This window comes from Barbatula barbatula (genome assembly GCF_947034865.1).
Source record: "Barbatula barbatula genome assembly, chromosome: 3".
In the NCBI taxonomy this organism is placed as follows: Eukaryota; Metazoa; Chordata; class Actinopteri; order Cypriniformes; family Nemacheilidae; genus Barbatula; species Barbatula barbatula.
Genome location: NC_136764.1, coordinates 4,365,136 through 4,382,281, shown reverse-complemented (window position 1 = coordinate 4,382,281; position 17,146 = coordinate 4,365,136). Strand labels below are relative to the sequence as shown.

The window sequence follows — 17,146 nt, the reverse complement described above, 5'->3', positions numbered from 1 at the left end:
ATGGTTAACATGAACAATTCTGACCTCGTAAGACGGAGAGCGCCGCTTGCTGCAGCGGTTCGGGCAGGCACACCGTTTTGAGGTTCGTCACACCCGGATGCTTTCTGTGAGGAGAACCTTTCAAGAAGTTTGCCTGGACTAGAGGCTCCGCGGTACATTGACGCTAAAAACAGACACAATGTAATTGCCAAAATTATTAAAGTCAATATGACACACAGTATTTTCATAATGTGTAATTTGTAAAGTATGATACGAAGAGTTTGGTTCCAAAATGAGAATTTTTCTAAAATCATGTTTTTTTTATTGTGCATTACAATTAATGCCACAATGTGTAAATTTGGACCGCTAGACGGTGGTGCTCTTTCCAAACAACAACAAAAGGCGAAGCTAAATGACGTTATGTAGGAGAGCGGAATTATGGGACATGAAGTTTTCACCATCCAGAGGCGTATAGAGACGAGATAATGAATTAATTGTATTTAATTTCATCATAATAAATGAGCTTGCAAGAAATGTGGAATGTAACGCTACATTAGCCCGCGAATGATATCGGACTGTGTCAATTGATTACGTGTTTAAAACAGTCAACTACATTTATGCTTTTTTGGGTTCCCTTAACTCGCCAAAGAGTAATCAGATCCATAATAACAAAACAACAGATGCTGCGTCACAGATGCTGTATAACCACTTCTGCATTTGCGTGTTTCCGTAGTTTCTACAACCGGAAACTAAGGGAATTGTGGAGTCGCTTATATGCAACAAATACAAGAGCGACAAGGGACGGACCATTATTTTAAATAGTAATTTCTCTGGATTTGCACATTCTTGGGAACATTTGGGATAATGTAAGTGCACAACTGCATGAAATACATCACACTGTGCAAGTCATTCTATGGATATTTCATAACAAAATTCTTCCATATTGTGGCTTTAATATAAACTAAAATGCAGTTAAGCCATAATAACACAAAAAATACAGCTAACTAACAAAATAAAACACTATAAAACATGATAACACAATAAAAACATTAATATATGAAAGAATATAAAAAGAATTATGTCATTTTGGAACCAAACACTAAAAAAACCAAATGAAGGGATTTGATTTTATTCAACAGGATTCCTATGACATGATTGAATGGGAGGAGTTTTCAACTAAAAAGTAGTTTGACCAATCACTGCACAGCAATTACCATATTCCATCACTCTCGGACTTGGAGCTCAAACTAATTAATAAAAGTCTTTCAAAACAACTTATTCGTCCTAATAACACCAGTTATTAATTCAAACTGCTCCAGCAAGGTCACAATTATGGACACGTCACGTTCTTCCCCATCACCACCACTCATAGAGGTAGTCACGCTTGCGCGGTATATAGACCCGGCGCTAGACGCTTCACTATCGAGCGGAAGGAAGTTCACTGCAGAGGTCACGAACTGAGTGTTCATCACTCGACCAATCACCTCGGGGAAGGTCTGAGACAAGAGCCAATCGCTGTCCTCGCAGGACACCATCCGACCGGATGAGCGAGCGCACAGAAACACGGGTCACAGCGCGGTGTCCTCGCACGAGACGTTGATCGTTGCGCAAAGTTCAGCGGGTCAACTGATGCGATCCGCGCCGACTTGGAAACGCTCGCGGCTGGCGTAACGAGTGCGATGTGTGAGCTAGCATACGGTGCTAGAACCCAATTCAGACTACTCTCCCTCCGCTTTTTGGCTCTATGATGGAAATAACTCACCCGTTGCGCTTCTTTCCAACGTATAGAAACGTGGCATCTCGAACATGCGGCGTACACTCGGCTGCAGAGTGCAAACATTTTATCTGCGTTAAATAAACAACGTTTTGCGTGTGAAATAAACGCAGATCTTGAACGATCGCGTGTTCGCGTTGCCGTCGGGGAAACGGCTTCAAAATAATTCCGTCCGGAAACAAGCTGACGCGATTTCGTTCCTACACAACAGTTCCGCTTTGTCGCAGTGCTTTTGGCGCCATTCAAAACAAAGCGAAGGCGTTTAATCTCAGGTTAGTATCGATGAAGTGTTAAATGTATTGCTCGATAGGGTTTCGTTTTGTTTTTGTGAAAGAAAAGCACGGCCTGCATTTGCTCTAGTTTGATGTTTGACGCGGTAAAATGAGCACGTGTCCCGTCCTGAGGAAGTAGTTACAGTCATACTGTTTATAAGCAATACGCTTCTTTATTAATAACTTTAGGACATATCTAAGTTATAACTTCGCTTAATATATTAATGTGTTTCCCTATAAGTGTTTTAAAGCATGAGACGAACGAGAAGTTCCCGAAACCAATGTGTGACGAATTCAGGCAGCGAACAGACAGGTAAACACATCACATTACACCCAAACACTTTATCTGTACTCGTGTGTTTAAGTTAGTTTTATATTTGTGTTTGTTAGACGTGCACTACAACTAGACAGCATCACATTAAAGATGCATGTGTGTAGGACAGAGCTTTTAATATGCAGTTTAATAAGGATCAAAACACGGAGTCATTCTGAATGTGGTTTCTATTATTATTCAGTTTGGCAGTGGAAGGGAGACGATGGCGAGTGGGAACCGTACGCTCCGGACATCTGTGCCCAGCTGGATACAGCAAAGCAGGCTGGTGATAAGTCTGTGTCCCTGGTGCTCGGCTCATCTGGTTATGAAGTGGATCTTGTGAAACTGGTTCAGATCAACAGCATCACTAAGTTTAAACGAAAAATACGCCTTCAAAAAGTCAAATCAGGTACTTTTTCTGTGTTTTTAGTATCTGGTTGTGGAAGCTAAGAAACTAAAAGCAGGCGATTTTGTTGCGTTGCAGAGGATCGGAATGAAGAGAGTGTTTCGAATGGGAATGATGCGGGCGGAGGCGTCGATCAGATTAAAGAAGAGAAAGAGGAGGAGGAGGAAGAAGAGCTGCCGGTTGTCAAGAAGAGACGCAACGAAGGGAGGAGTCAGAGGGCGAACAAAGCCAAGCCTGTTGCCAAGGAGGAGAATAAAGGTGATGCTCAATAAGCTTGTGCCAAGGCAAAGAAGGTTGACTTGAAATGTGTTTTTACACCAGTTGACCCATGTGTTTAAGCAGAGGTTGTGAAGACGTTGGTTATGAAGGGAAAAGCTCCAGTTGACCCAGAATGCAAAGCTAAAATTGGAAAGGTGTGTACCTAAACGCGTAATGGATCATTCAAAGTGATGCTGCGAAATCCAACACATTTGTCCATTTAAAAATACTTCCTGTCCTTGTTTTATGTCATATATTTTTCTTTCCATCTGTCATTCACAGGCCCACGTCTTCAGTGAGGGAAATGACGTGTATGACGTGATGCTGAATCAGGTGGATATTGAGACACACAAAAAAATGTCCCGTGAATGACAACGTCTGACTTCGTTTGTGCATTCAATTTACAGACTAATCTTCAGTTCAACAACAATAAATATTACCTGATCCAGCTCCTTCAGGATGACAGCGCCAAGGTTTACAGCGTGTGGCTGAGGTGGGGGCGAGGTATGACAAACTGTGATTTTAGGTTTCTTGAAAGACTTCTGGAGCTTAGTCTCGATCTTCATCCTCATTTACTGTATGTTGTGTATGCGTTCAGTGGGTAAAGTTGGACAGAACAGCTTGGTTAGCTGTGGAGGGAATCTAGATCAGGCCAGAGACACCTTCAAAAAAAAGTAAGATCTCTCACATGTATTTCAGTCTGTTGATTCTTAATTCATGTACGTCAGATACAAATCTGAATGTTTGAAATCAAATATGTGAGCAAAGAAATATACAGTATTTGTGGTGACACATCAGTTCTTCAAATAAAAAAAAACAGGGAGAATAAAACATTTTACACACTTCCTTTAGTTCCACTTGTTTGTTTCAATACATTTGACGAGTTTACGTGTATTCATATAACCATATAAATCAAAAATGTATGTTGTGTTATTTGCATTATGCAGGTTCTTTGACAAGACCAAGAATGAGTGGGAACATCGCGCACATTTCGAGAAAGTTGCAGGAAAATACGACATGGTGTTTGTAGACTACAACGCTGAGGACAAAGTAAGAAGACACTGCCTTTTCTGCTCCAACATCACACAAACATTTGTTTCATTCTCATGTTTTTCTCAGCAGGAGGACAAGTTACCGCCCCCTACTTCAGATAAACCCTGTCAGTTAAACAGCAAGGTTCAATCCCTTCTAGAGTTGATATGTGACCTGAAAGCTATGGAAGAATGTGTGCTGGAGATGAAGTTTGACATCAAAAAAGCACCGCTCGGTGAGTGTGTGCATTTGGTTTTCCAGAGTGGAGTATATTGAGCTTTATTTGTAATTGATGGTATTTATTTATCCTACAGGGAAACTAACATCAGAGCAAATTCGAGCCGGTTATGCCTCTCTGAAGAAGATTGAGGGGTGTTTAAAGAAGAAGGGCAGTAATAAACAACTACTGGAAGCATGCAATGAGTTTTACACTCGTATCCCACATGACTTTGGGTAATAACACCTACAATTAAATGATTTAGTGGTTGCATTTCATTTGGCATATAATGTGAAGTTATTGGATGTATTGAACTGCTGATGTTGATTTTAGGCTGCGCACACCGCCCATCATTCGTTCAGAAGAAGAGCTCAAGGAGAAGATCGCTTTGCTGGAGGCTCTAAGTGACATTCAGATCGCTGTGAAAATGGTTCAATCGAGCATTCAGAGTGATGAGCATCCTTTGGACAGACAGTACCACTCTCTGAAGTGTCAACTGCAACCGCTGGATTCTGACAGCAGTGAATATAAGGTGCATAAGACATCTGTTATGGTTAAAGTGTAATCTTAACTAAATATTCCTTGTAAACGACACAATGTGCTTTTTATTTTCTTTCATTTCTGTTGGGATGTTCACATTTAGACCATGTGTCCACTGAAGGCCACCACATCAGTCAATTGCATGCATTAGAAGCGGCACGCTCTTAAAGTTCCCATGAACCGGAAGTTGCGATTGTTTTTACTTCCCTATTCTAGACCCATTTCCGAGTAAAAGTAATTTAAAAGGAAATTAGTGGGCGTGGCTTGCTTTTTTCGCTGCAAATTGATTGGATGTATAAAAACAACTGATGCATTTTGAAATGGAACTTGATTGACAGTTGAAGGGAGGGGTAAGCGGATGCTCCGCCCAAGCCGTCTAATTTACGTCTTTTGAGGTGGATAGACAATTTAGGTTGGAAGTGCATTTCTTTTGCGCATCAAAAGAAAATGACCCACATTGATAAGCTATTTACTATAAACGCTGCAATATTTCATGGATAAATAAGAATAGTCACTTTTTATTTCTCTGGGATTTAATGTTTGATGCGGTTTGTCTCGGTTATCCTGAGCTCAACATCACTTTCTGTCCTTGTGAAGGTCATAGAGAACTATCTGCAATCTACTCATGCACCAACACATACTGACTACACAATGACCATTCTGGATGTCTTTGCCGTGGACAGAGAGGGCGAGAAAGACGTCTTCCAATCTCAGATGGACAACAGGTACTAAACCAAACTTCTCATGTTTGATACTTTTACCAGTTACACTTTGTCCACTCCTCTATATTACTTCCTCAGCCACCGAGTTTGTTTGTTTGTGTGACTTCCATTTTATGTATTTTTTATGGTCTATTATTTCTTTGAACACTAGGATGCTGTTGTGGCACGGCTCTCGTCTGTCTAACTGGGTGGGGATTTTGAGTCAAGGGCTGCGAGTGGCGCCACCGGAGGCTCCTGTAACTGGATACATGGTGAGAACTTCACACACCTGGTTCTCACTTTTACTGTTGCTAAACTCATCAACAATACAAACTGCTTATAACTAATTGTGTTTTTTTTTGGTTCACAATTTTCCTTTCAATTACTTAATGCTATATTACTTGCGTTCGGTGTAGACAGGGTGCAAAACCAATACGAAATACAATACGAGCAGTCGATATTTAACAAATGAATCTTTGCATCTTTTAACCTCCCTGTCTGTGTAGTTTGGTAAGGGGATCTACTTTGCCGACATGTCATCAAAAAGTGCCAATTACTGCTTTGCCAATCAGAAAAACAACCAGGGACTTCTGTTGCTGAGTGAGGTTAGTTTGTCCGCTTCAGTTATTTTAGACACCTTTCTAAACATTAGAAGATTTTTATTGCTCACATGCTAGTTTGTATGAACTCTACACAGGTTGCCCTTGGGGACAGTAATGAACTTTTGGATGCAAATTACAACGCTGACCAACTGCTTTCTGGGAAACACAGTACGAAAGGCCTGGGAAAGACTGCACCCAACCCGAACAACCATGTTTCACTGTGAGTTTGCATTTAGATTTCATTGATGATTGAATCAGGTGCTGTACTAAAGAACTGTGAACAATCGTGTTATTTTCTCTATTTGTCTCTTAGGGATGGTGTGACGGTACCCATGGGGCCTGGTGGAATGACCGGGGTGGGTCAGAAAGGAGGCTACTCGCTCATGTATAATGAATACATCGTTTATAACCCTGCTCAGACACGCATGAAATATCTCCTCCGTGTTCAGTTTAATTTCCCCTCGTTGTGGTGAAGCAAAATTTAATGATTCACATCGAGCGAACTGACTTAAATGTGTATATTTATATATGTAACTAATCTACAGTTGTGTGTAGTGTCGCTATAATCGGGAAGTCCTGAGGAATTCTATATTGTTTTAATAATGTAGTTTGAGAACTAAAATGTTGTTTCTGTTTAGAGGAGGAGTATTGGTATTTGTAATCAAAATAAAATGTAATGTTATATTTTCTACTTTTATACATGTGCCTTTGTTCTTTTCATTTTGTTACAGTACAGCAGCAATAAACCGTATGTCTTACTATTATCTACTATTCGCTTTCCTACATTCCTCAAAATATCTTTGTGTTCAGCAGGGAATTATGTACCTCTAGTTTTATAGTATAAGTGTGGGCAGGGCCCTTTTCTGCTTTAACATGACGATGCTCCTATGCACAAAAACAAATGATTGATTCAGTCTAGTGTGAAAGAACTTGACTATCTGCATACGGTCCGGACCTGAAACCAGCTGAACACCTTTGGTGTGACTCATGTTATTTATACTCGCCTTATACACACACAATAAGAAATCGATGTCATCCAAACAAAGCAGTATGCGTTGATTTAATAAAGCATAAAAAGTCAAATTATCACATCATTTCATAATCTCTCATTTACATGTAATGCTTTTACCATACATATTGTAAAACACCATTGCAATAAAGAAAACATACGGAAAATCAAGTAATTATTCATAATGCAAATAACAAAATGAAAACTTTAAAATAGGTGATGTAAATAGGTCCATTAGCTTTCATATAAAAAAGTGTTTGTCCATTTCACATTCTGATGTGTCACAATATGTGTACATGTAAATGTAGGCCTACACAGACCTCTATACACACGTTTGCACTGTAAAAGGTATTATCTGCACAAGTATTCCTTTAAAAAAGTAGCACCATTTCTGTAAAACAAAATATGTAAATATGCCTTTATAATTTAGCTCAAAACATTGAAGTCTGAAACAGACCTGCTCAGACTAGATAAAGGAAAGGCCAAACACGCCAGCAAAGCATTAATAAAAAGCCTTCTTATCCTGAATATCAAAACCTTGTTAAAGCCACAACTGCAGCTAGTTTCTAATAGCATTGCAACTACATTAAAGCAACATCTTCAGCAAACAAACAAAGGTTGTCCAATAAGACATTAAATTCGAAACCACTGTACTCAAACACAAACATGCTTCTCTTTATTATTTTGTAATATAATTATACTGCCTTTTTTTATTGATGTGTATTTGATGTATGTTCAACGAAAGGTTGAAAAGAAGAGAGGTTAATTACAGCCTTTGTCTGCATCATTGCTGCCAATCTATTCTTCATCTAACATGGCTTTAGCTAATTTTTCAGCACCCTCAAACTTGTCCTTTGGTTCATCTTCTAGTAAGCTTAAAAGTATTAGAAAGATATCCAAGTAGATTATTAAAGCAGCTAAAAAATAGTGTTCAGGGTTCAGTTTGTATTTCTTCCTGCCGATCACCAGCTTACAGTCCACCAAGAGGTACTAGAAGACACGCAAACAAGACAATGACAAACAACTTAAAAATTTGAATCTAACAAAGGGAATTAAGTAACTGGAACACATTTGTTTTTGTAGAAAGAGCCAATGTACGATTTTGTGTTAATATTGAAATAACAAACAATGTTGTTGACAGGCATTAGATACACAATTGTGTAACCTCAATAAATTGAAAATCATTCGTTGGTTCAAATGATTTTAATTTTTGTAATTACTGAGAAAATTTCGTTGAGAAACTACTTGATCAAAAAGAAGGAAGAAAAAGCTATGGCAAATTGGTACAAAGTTTGTTTTTTATGTTGTGTGGGCAAATATGTAATATCATATATCGGGTGGCCAAATGTAGATTTGACAACTGAATTGAATGGCAAGTGATCCATTTTAAAAGGCACATCTCAAGATTATTGGTTGTTGTTGCTCATAATATATTCTGTATGCCTTACCATCGCATACAGAAGAGCTGCCACGCAGGAATAGACAATGTTTTTAATATCTGGTGTAATTATAGTTTCTATATAGAAATGTATTATGCTGAAGAATCCAAGAATAAGTAAGTCGACAAACAGCACAAACAGAATGCTGGTTAACAAGTTGAACTTCACACAGTTCTGAAAGCAGATAAGAACAGATGAAGATGAAATTATTTTCAAGCACTGAACTTCGAGTTAAACATTAAAGTTATTCTATTCAGAAAAGCTTATTCAGCACTTCGGTGATTTTAAAGTAGTAAGATTAAGAATTAAAAGTGTGAATGTATTCAGTATTACAAAAGTTCTTACAAAAGTATTCATTATTAAACTGTGAGATTCTAGAATCTTGGTCATTGATGGTTCCCATGCATCCCCTGGTTCCCATGCATCTTCTTGCTATACGTAACCTAGGAGAATAATATATGTTTCCTTAGATGATATATGCTTCCTTAAAAGGATATATCTCATGGTGTGTTATAAGTGGCACCGACGTATAACCAAGCACTAATAAATTACCCTAGACAGGAATAACTAACAATGTGTGATATATGTGCTGTGCACCAATGTGAAGGATTTGAGCCCAAATCTCACTTCCTCTTTTGCATATATATAAACTGAACCCATTTGGAATAAACTTTGACTTTGAGTGAACTGTACTTCGGTGTCTGTTTCATTCTTGGTCCCCGGATCCGGTTCTTCTGATTGTTCCATCGACTAGACTCATCAACTCGTAAAAGCTATTATCTAGACAAAGTAATAATCTTACAATTTGGGGGCTCGTGCCGTGAAAGGGGGAAAACCTCTTCGAACCAAGTGACCAAAGCTGAGCTGAGGCAACAGGCGCACCGACGATCGGGCACAGACCTACAATTAAAAGGGTAAGTGTTTTAAAATATTTCTTTGACAAATATTTGATTGACAAATTTTGGTTGAAGTAAATATGACGCTTACCCTGTAGGATTTTTGTGTTTGATATTTCGTAGAGAGACGAAATAGGTTCTAATACTTATGTTAGTGGAATGGTTTAAATTCCATTGTTGTTCCGTGGCGTCGGACAACAGTAGTTGTTGGACAGCTATTAACGCACAAGTAAAAATACAGTTCTGATCAAACTGTTGATATTGATCGCGGTGCAGCTTGGCAGTCAGAAACAGAGCTTTTGGCATTAAGAAACAAATTTGTTGGTTCAGAAAAATTGTTCAGAGAAACAAAAATTAATATTTGAATCATTGAACAGAAACAAAATTGTTAAACTGGTATCTCATGTTGATATATTGTGACTGAAAAAGAAGGTGCAAAGAGGGGCGACCGTGATTCTCGGGAAGTCGCGCGAGAGCTCACAACGTAAGCACCCCGAAAAAGAAGGTGAACCGATTCACCCACGGTCACAATACGATACATGCAATATAGTTAAAACAGTTGGTCGATTGAGCATTCAAAGGTTCCTAAAACACTAATCCACTCTAACAAAGGGAAACTCATTCAAGTTTCCATTGCTGCTATTTTATTTTGATTTCTGCATTATTCGCTTTACTGCAACTTTTGAAGTGAAAGATGGGAAATTCGGTTTCGAGACCATTGCCTGGCGAAACGCCAAACGCATTTATGTATAGAAATGATCAAGGTTTTTATGTCGAACCATATGTCAGTAATCTCGCAGGGTGGTCAGAGAAAATGACACCGCAAATTGATACGCCATATCCAAGGGACGGTTCATTTTCCGATGACGGAATCGACCTGGCAAAAAGTATGGTGAAAGAAGGATGGGGTGACCCGAAATGGGATTATACATACATGCTTAAAGCTTACGCTGTATGGAAGGATTTTAAAAAGGTGTTGGACGAAGGTCCTGAGGGACGAAGGTCCTGTTGCAAAGCAAGGTTTATCTGAAAAGCCGCCATCATACTCCACTTTTTGCCAGCCCGAAATATTGCCGTCAGCCCCTGTGTCGCAGACAACTTGTCTGAAAATCCGTTCCGACACCATTCGACCGAGCGCACAGCGCAACGCGAGTGAAAGCGTTAGATCTGGTAAAAAGACAGTCAAGCTATCACAGGTTGAAACAAATGCGCGTGGCGCATCTCAGAATTCAATGGTTTGGATTCGGGCCGGTAATAACGTAGGCTAAATATAAGACCATTAAAAATGTCTGATATGGAATCAATTTGTAAAAGCTTACCGTCCCCACAAGAAGTGGGAAAATATGTGACTGTTTTAAAGACGCACACAAAATATGCGCATTTTTCAGGGAGTGATTTCAGGGCAGTTTTACTGAGAACACTCGAAGGGGATATAACTGAACAAATGATAGTTCAAAAATGCCCCACGTTATCACCCGACAATGATAAAATTACAGGCAGTGGCACATCGCAAAACCCGCATGAATTCTTTTGGGAAAAAGCTGTTAATGTTGACACCTTTTTCGCAGAATTGATTGCATGAAATGACCGTAGAAGCTCTAGGAAAGCGAATAAGGGAGTTAGATGCATCAGGTGGTTTCACGGTAAAAGTAGAAAATGCTATGTTTACAGGGCACCAGGAAAAGGGGAAGTATAACCGCAATCAAACTTCTAGCCCCGAGCTCAAACCATCAAGGGCTCACCAAAAGGGGAAGTCAGATATGACATGTTTCCATTGTGGTAGGAAAGGACACTTTAAACGAGACTGCTGGCAGTTGCAAAGGCAGAATGAACCTAAAGTGAACTCGGGGGGTACACAGCCCCCAGCACGTCCTGCAGAGCATGACTCTGATGACAGGAGACGTCCGCCACAGCGAGGAAACGAGAACTCGGGTGCCACATATCATACCCAATGGCACCCAAACCAAGCATAGGGATGCCCACAGAGTGAAGTCAGTTCAGAATTATGTATGATGACCTTAACATTCTCAAATAGCGGAGAGGATTTGCCTTACTTTACCCTTATGGTGAATGGACAGCCTCAAACATTTTTGCTTGATACAGGTGCAGATGCTTCATCAATGACATCTAACGAATATGAGGGTCCAATAACTAACCAAATAATTCACTCTGTGGGAATAACAGGAACTGACATTGCATGTCATGTGACACCTCTCTTGGAGGTTAAAGCTTCAGGTGTTAAACCATTTTTTCACAAGTTTACCATTATACCTGGGGCTCCGCTGAACCTTTTAGGTCGTGATATGATGCATAAATTGGGCATGGATATAAAATTTACTAAAAAACAAGTTGTTTTCTCTTTTCTGTCCAGTTTACAGGCATCCATCGATCCATTACCGACATGTGAGCAGGCAAGTGGCTCACACACGCCTGTTTCCTGTGGCAGTATGCCTGCACGGGTGGACTCCATGATTAACCCTTTGTTATGGTCTCAGTTCAAGGATGACACTGGTTTCATTGACATGGAACCATATAAAGCAAAGCTTAAAACAACTAAGCCTGTTTACATTAAACAATACCCTTTGTCAAAAGATAAAGAGGAAGGTATTAAGCCTTTGATTGAAAATTTTGTCCAGCAGGGTGTCCTCCAACCAACACATTCACCATACAACACACCAATTAACCCTGTAGTGAAAGCCGATGGAAAAACTTGGCGATTAACTCAAGACTTGAGGGCTATCAATCAATTAATTATACCACTGGCACCAATTGTGCCTGATGTTCCGACTGTCATGAATTCGGTACCTTACTCACACAAGTATTTTACTGTCATTGATTTGTGTGCAGCTTTTTTCTCTGTGCCGGTACACCCGGAGACTCAGCCATTGTTAGCTTTTACATATAGAGGGCAACAATATTCATGGACACGCCTTGCACAGGGTTATGCAGACTCACCCGCTGTCTTTTCGGCAGCAGTGCACAAAACTTTGGCAAGAATGACTGATTTGCCATCAACGGTGTGTGTGCTTCAGTTTGCAGATGATATCCTGGTGTCAGGAGAGACGGAGGAGGACTGTGAAAAAGCATCTGTGATTGTTTGCAATGTGCTTGCGGACGCAGGTTTCAAGGCCTCGAAAGAAAAACTGCAATGGGTCCAGACTAAGGTGAATTACTTAGGTCATGTACTGTTGCAGGGCCTCAGAGCAATATCCACAGACAGGATCCAGTTGATAAGAAGCATTAAGTCCCCACGAACAGTACAGCAGCTCCAAAGTTTTCTGGGACTAGTGAACTATTGTAGATCATGGATACCTGATTGTGCGATCCACGACAGGCACCTGAGAGGTCTGATTGATCACAAAACTCCGCCAAACACACGTCTGGACTGGACTGCTGAGGCAGATGAACATTTTGATGCATTGAAAGCAGCCATCATTAAAGCACCAGCACTGGGTTTACCAGACTATACCAAGCCTTTTCACTTGCATGCTAGGGAGACGGAGGGTGTAGCTGTAGGTGTCCTGGTGCAACTGCATAGTTCCGCATATAGACCAGTAGCATATCTGTCTAAGAAATTAGATAACATAGTCACAGGTATGCCAGCATGTCTTCGTGCTGTGGCTGCAGGTGCTCTGATTGTGCAGATGGCGGAGAAAACTGTTTTATCACACCCAATGACATTGTATGCGTCGCATCAGGTCGGCGCTATTTTACATAACTTGCAGACACAACACATGACAGCGCAAAGGCGCTCAGGGTATGAGGCTATTCTGCTGGCTACACGAAATCTTAGTATACAAACGACAGCAAGTATCAACCCTGCTTTGCTTGGACTTTTAGGTGTTATGGAGATAACAGATTTGACTATTGATCATGATTGCATCTTTGAACTGACAACCTCTTGTTCTTCCAGGGTCGATCTGTTGGATACGCCCCTGGATGGGGGGGAACACATCTATGTTGATGGGTCTTGTTCAAAACCCTATGATGGTGTCTACCTTTGTGGCTATGCTGTAGTTTCAGACTCAGGCGAAGTAATTGAAGCTTTTGCTCTAGACTACAATTCGGCTCAAGCGGCAGAATTGGTAGCATTAATAAGGGCCTGTGAACTAATGACAGAGAAGCGAGCAACAATTTACACAGACTCCAAGTACGCGTGGAGTGTGCTTCACCATTATGCTAAAATGTGGGAAGCAAGAAGTTTCAAAACAGCCGATGGTAAGCCCATAGCACATGCTAATCTGATAGGGCAGCTAACGGAAGCAGTTCAGCTCCCGTTGGAAGTGGCCATAGTGAAGGTCAAAGGTCATACCTTAGGGGAGGATGAACAAACGTTAGGGAACCGCAGGGCTGATGAAGCTGCAAAGACAGCAGCCAGAAGTCAGATTAAATCACAGTTTCACCAAAAAGATGAAACACAGATAGCAATGACCGTGCACATAACGAATATACCAGATATCGACATCAAAATTGTACAAAGTCAACCGACACAGGCAGATTTGGAGCATTGGAGCAAAAGTGGTTGTGCTCCGGACGAAAGGGGGATCATAAGAGATGAAAAGGGTAGAATTGCAATACCAAGGTTAGGATTAATTATTCTAATAAGGCACTACCATGGTTTGTCTCATACAAGCTGTGCAAAAGTTGTTCAGGCAATTAATCAATTGTATTGCATTGCTGATGTGCATAAAACGGCAAAACTCGTTTTGGACGCATGTCTAACATGTGCGCAGGTAAATCCGCACAAAGCAATTAAGCATGATGCGTTGCCACACCCAGAATCACCGTTCCAACATGTACAGATCGATTTTACTCATATGCCGCCGGTAGGAAATCTAAAGTATCTTTTGGTCATCATTGACCGATTCTCAAAGTGGCCAGAAGCATTTCCGTGCGCGAAAGAGGATGCTAAAACGGTAGTAAAGATCTTAACAAAGGAGATAATACCGCGTTATGGAATAATTTCGACTATCGAAAGTGATAACGGGACGCCATTCACGTCGAAGGTGACACAGCTCCTAGCAAAAGCTTTGTCTATTGATTGGCACTTCAACATTCCGTATCATCCGCAGAGCTCAGCAGTCGTAGAACGATGCAATCGCACGCTAAAGACTCGCCTAACGAAAGCCGCACTCGAGACGGGGAGAAAATGGGTAGATTTGTTGCCCGCCGTGTTAACCGAAATACGGATGACCCCATCTTCCACTACCAAGTTATCACCTTTCGAGGTGCTAATGGGTAGGCCTTTCCCGACCCCGTGGGTCAAAGGCCGTGCCGGTATTTCTTCCTTAGGTGACATGCAGGTGATCCAGGAGGACTACGTGACTTCCCTTGTCGAAAAGCTAAATTCTATATGTGCTGATGTTTCCCTGTGTCTTCCTCTGCCCTCAGAAAACCCCACTCATAGTTTTGTTCCAGGACAAAGAGTGTTCGTGAAAAGTCTGAAGCCCACTAAGGTTGGAGAACCAAAGTACCATGGACCAGCAACTGTAATTGCCGTAACCCGGACAGGAGTTCTGACAGATTACCAGCCACAGTGGATACACGCTTCGAGATTGAAGTTGTGTTCTTCAGGAGAGCAGGCAAGCTCCAATTTAACATAGAATCTCAAAAGGGGATTCACCTTACTGTATTTTAGGGTGGGTGAGGCACTGACTACGCTGAGGAAAGAACTACCTTTCGTGAGGTGGGGGCCACCCAAAGCAAGAAGATAGATGGCCCATTGAGTCAACAGTGCCGACCCCCTAATACCCCTGAAGTACACTAAGGGCCAAATTGATCTATTCTCATATCTTATGGATATATTCGAACATGACTCTTTCAGTAAGTGCACTGTTGATGATGCTTTTGTTGAATTTGGCACATTAATTATTGGGACAGTGATAAGCGCATTGCACGAAGCTCACAACCCCCTACGGATAATACTGAAATATGAACAAGATGGCCAAATAGTTCTATACTCATTTGAGAAAATCGAAGGGGAAATAAGAGTAAAAGCGAAGACCCAAGCGTTGCCACCTAACCCAGATTATTTACACAATTCCTGAAATCAAATATAACTTGAGGAATGTGGGGGATGAATAGAATAACTGGTATTCTAGCACTTGTTGGGATAACAGCAATAAGCATAGGTTTATATTGGGAGACGCAATTTAACAAAAAAGGAAATGAAACTGTGATAAAAAGAGAACTAACTATTTTGAATATATGTTTTGACTATTGTAGGGGTACATGGTTATTTGTAAGACTGTTGGTCTTTAAGTGGCCATTGTGAGATTCTAGAATCTTGGTCATTGATGGTTCCCATGCATCCCCTGGTTCCCATGCATCTTCTTGCTATACGTAACCTAGGAGAATAATATATGTTTCCTTAGATGATATATGCTTCCTTAAAAGGATATATCTCATGGTGTGTTATAAGTGGCACCGACGTATAACCAAGCACTAATAAATTACCCTAGACAGGAATAACTAACAATGTGTGATATATGTGCTGTGCACCAATGTGAAGGATTTGAGCCCAAATCTCACTTCCTCTTTTGCATATATATAAACTGAACCCATTTGGAATAAACTTTGACTTTGAGTGAACTGTACTTCGGTGTCTGTTTCATTCTTGGTCCCCGGATCCGGTTCTTCTGATTGTTCCATCGACTAGACTCATCAACTCGTAAAAGCTATTATCTAGACAAAGTAATAATCTTACATAAACATAATATACAAATAAAATATCCTGGTGGTCTGTAACTGTGGTTCAAAACTGATCCTGACTCTTTAATCATTCATTTAATTTTAACATTTCTATTCCAAATTGAATCTGTTCTGGTATATAAATCTTTTTTTTTTGCTCAGTGTGAGTTGTAGACGATACAGAACATATACTCCACCTGGGAAGAGAAAATGACGATGGAAAATGAGATGACCAGAGTTGACCCTAAAGCAATGACCACTTCAATTTTGTCCAGATATGAAGCTAAAGTCCCCACCATGTAAGACAGACTCAGGGTGACCATTAGCTGTACACATACAAGAAAATGATGCATGTTAGATGACAGGTTTGTGAAAACAAGTGCATAATCTGAAACTGCAACAATAGTGATTCATTAAATAAAAGCGCTAATATGGAAGCAATTGGCAGAGACATTTTTAAAAAGCTAACGGTGTCTACGCACACTCATATCCTAATTTATGTACATATTTTTAAAAAGTCTATGAAAACGTATCTATGGTACTGCGAAAACCGTATAACTGATGCTTAACTGCATTCCTCCAAAAGCTTATATCTTCACACCTTATCAAATCATTTAAACTCTTGTAAAATGTTGTAAACTGCTGTAAAATGGTTTACAATAGAACACTGTGATTTTAGATAGTAATGAATTTACTCTCCTGATGTTTTCCTGTAGCTCAGTGGTTAGAGCATGGCGTAACGCCAAGGTCATGGGGTCGATCCAAGTGATTGTACATACGTAGAAACAAATGTATAGAATAAGGCATTGTAAGTCACTTTGTAAAAAGCGTCTGCCGAATGCATAAATGTAGATGATCAGTTATTGATCTTCCTGTAACTTCGTGTCATGATTCTGCCTTCTCTTGTCTTGATTTTCTGGTCTAGGGGCAGAATCATGACAGACTCACGTGTTTTATGTGGAGAGAGACGTATTATAGTCATTTGGGACATAATATGCGTTCTCTCCAGTCTCATCAT

At 40.3% G+C, this 17,146-nt stretch overlaps 2 protein-coding genes and 1 long non-coding RNA gene across 6 annotated transcripts in view; 1 reads left to right on the top strand and 2 right to left on the bottom strand.

The window, feature by feature from the left end:
* LOC306891785 (ribosome assembly protein METTL17, mitochondrial-like) overlaps window positions 1-1,953 on the bottom strand; it is a 30,396-nt gene extending 28,443 nt beyond the window's left edge. For 2 of the 3 annotated variants that reach the window (XM_079452316.1, XM_079452317.1), the window contains exons 1-2: window positions 1,742-1,953; window positions 25-163 (exon numbers count right to left, since the gene is read on the bottom strand). In XM_079452316.1, coding sequence (XP_079308442.1) covers window positions 25-163; window positions 1,742-1,819 — 217 coding nt within the window. In that variant the 5' untranslated portion in view covers window positions 1,820-1,953. The remainder of the gene's footprint in view (window positions 1-24; window positions 164-1,741) is intronic. The other variant, XM_079452315.1, reaches the window with a different exon arrangement.
* Window positions 1-6,785, top strand: part of parp2 (poly (ADP-ribose) polymerase 2) — a 35,915-nt gene extending 29,130 nt beyond the window's left edge. The window contains exons 2-18 of one of the 2 annotated variants that reach the window (XM_079452301.1): window positions 1,655-2,025; window positions 2,267-2,338; window positions 2,541-2,747; window positions 2,823-3,002; window positions 3,087-3,157; window positions 3,285-3,335; window positions 3,410-3,506; window positions 3,601-3,676; window positions 3,950-4,052; window positions 4,122-4,269; window positions 4,349-4,487; window positions 4,585-4,783; window positions 5,389-5,516; window positions 5,665-5,764; window positions 5,999-6,097; window positions 6,190-6,314; window positions 6,408-6,785. In XM_079452301.1, the coding sequence (XP_079308427.1) occupies window positions 2,278-2,338; window positions 2,541-2,747; window positions 2,823-3,002; window positions 3,087-3,157; window positions 3,285-3,335; window positions 3,410-3,506; window positions 3,601-3,676; window positions 3,950-4,052; window positions 4,122-4,269; window positions 4,349-4,487; window positions 4,585-4,783; window positions 5,389-5,516; window positions 5,665-5,764; window positions 5,999-6,097; window positions 6,190-6,314; window positions 6,408-6,567 (1,944 nt within the window). In that variant the 5' untranslated portion in view covers window positions 1,655-2,025; window positions 2,267-2,277 and the 3' untranslated portion in view covers window positions 6,568-6,785. Of the gene's footprint in view, window positions 1-1,397; window positions 2,026-2,266; window positions 2,339-2,540; window positions 2,748-2,822; window positions 3,003-3,086; window positions 3,158-3,284; window positions 3,336-3,409; window positions 3,507-3,600; window positions 3,677-3,949; window positions 4,053-4,121; window positions 4,270-4,348; window positions 4,488-4,584; window positions 4,784-5,388; window positions 5,517-5,664; window positions 5,765-5,998; window positions 6,098-6,189; window positions 6,315-6,407 lie in introns of those variants that run through there. The other variant, XM_079452302.1, reaches the window with a different exon arrangement.
* A 343-nt stretch (window positions 6,786-7,128) lies between these two features.
* LOC306891810 lies at window positions 7,129-16,872 on the bottom strand. The gene is made up of 3 exons (XR_013786403.1): window positions 16,326-16,872; window positions 8,552-8,716; window positions 7,129-8,093 (listed from the first exon to the last, which is right to left on the bottom strand). It is a non-coding gene; the product is annotated as an uncharacterized lncRNA (long non-coding RNA).
* Between the last annotated feature and the right edge of the window lie 274 nt (window positions 16,873-17,146).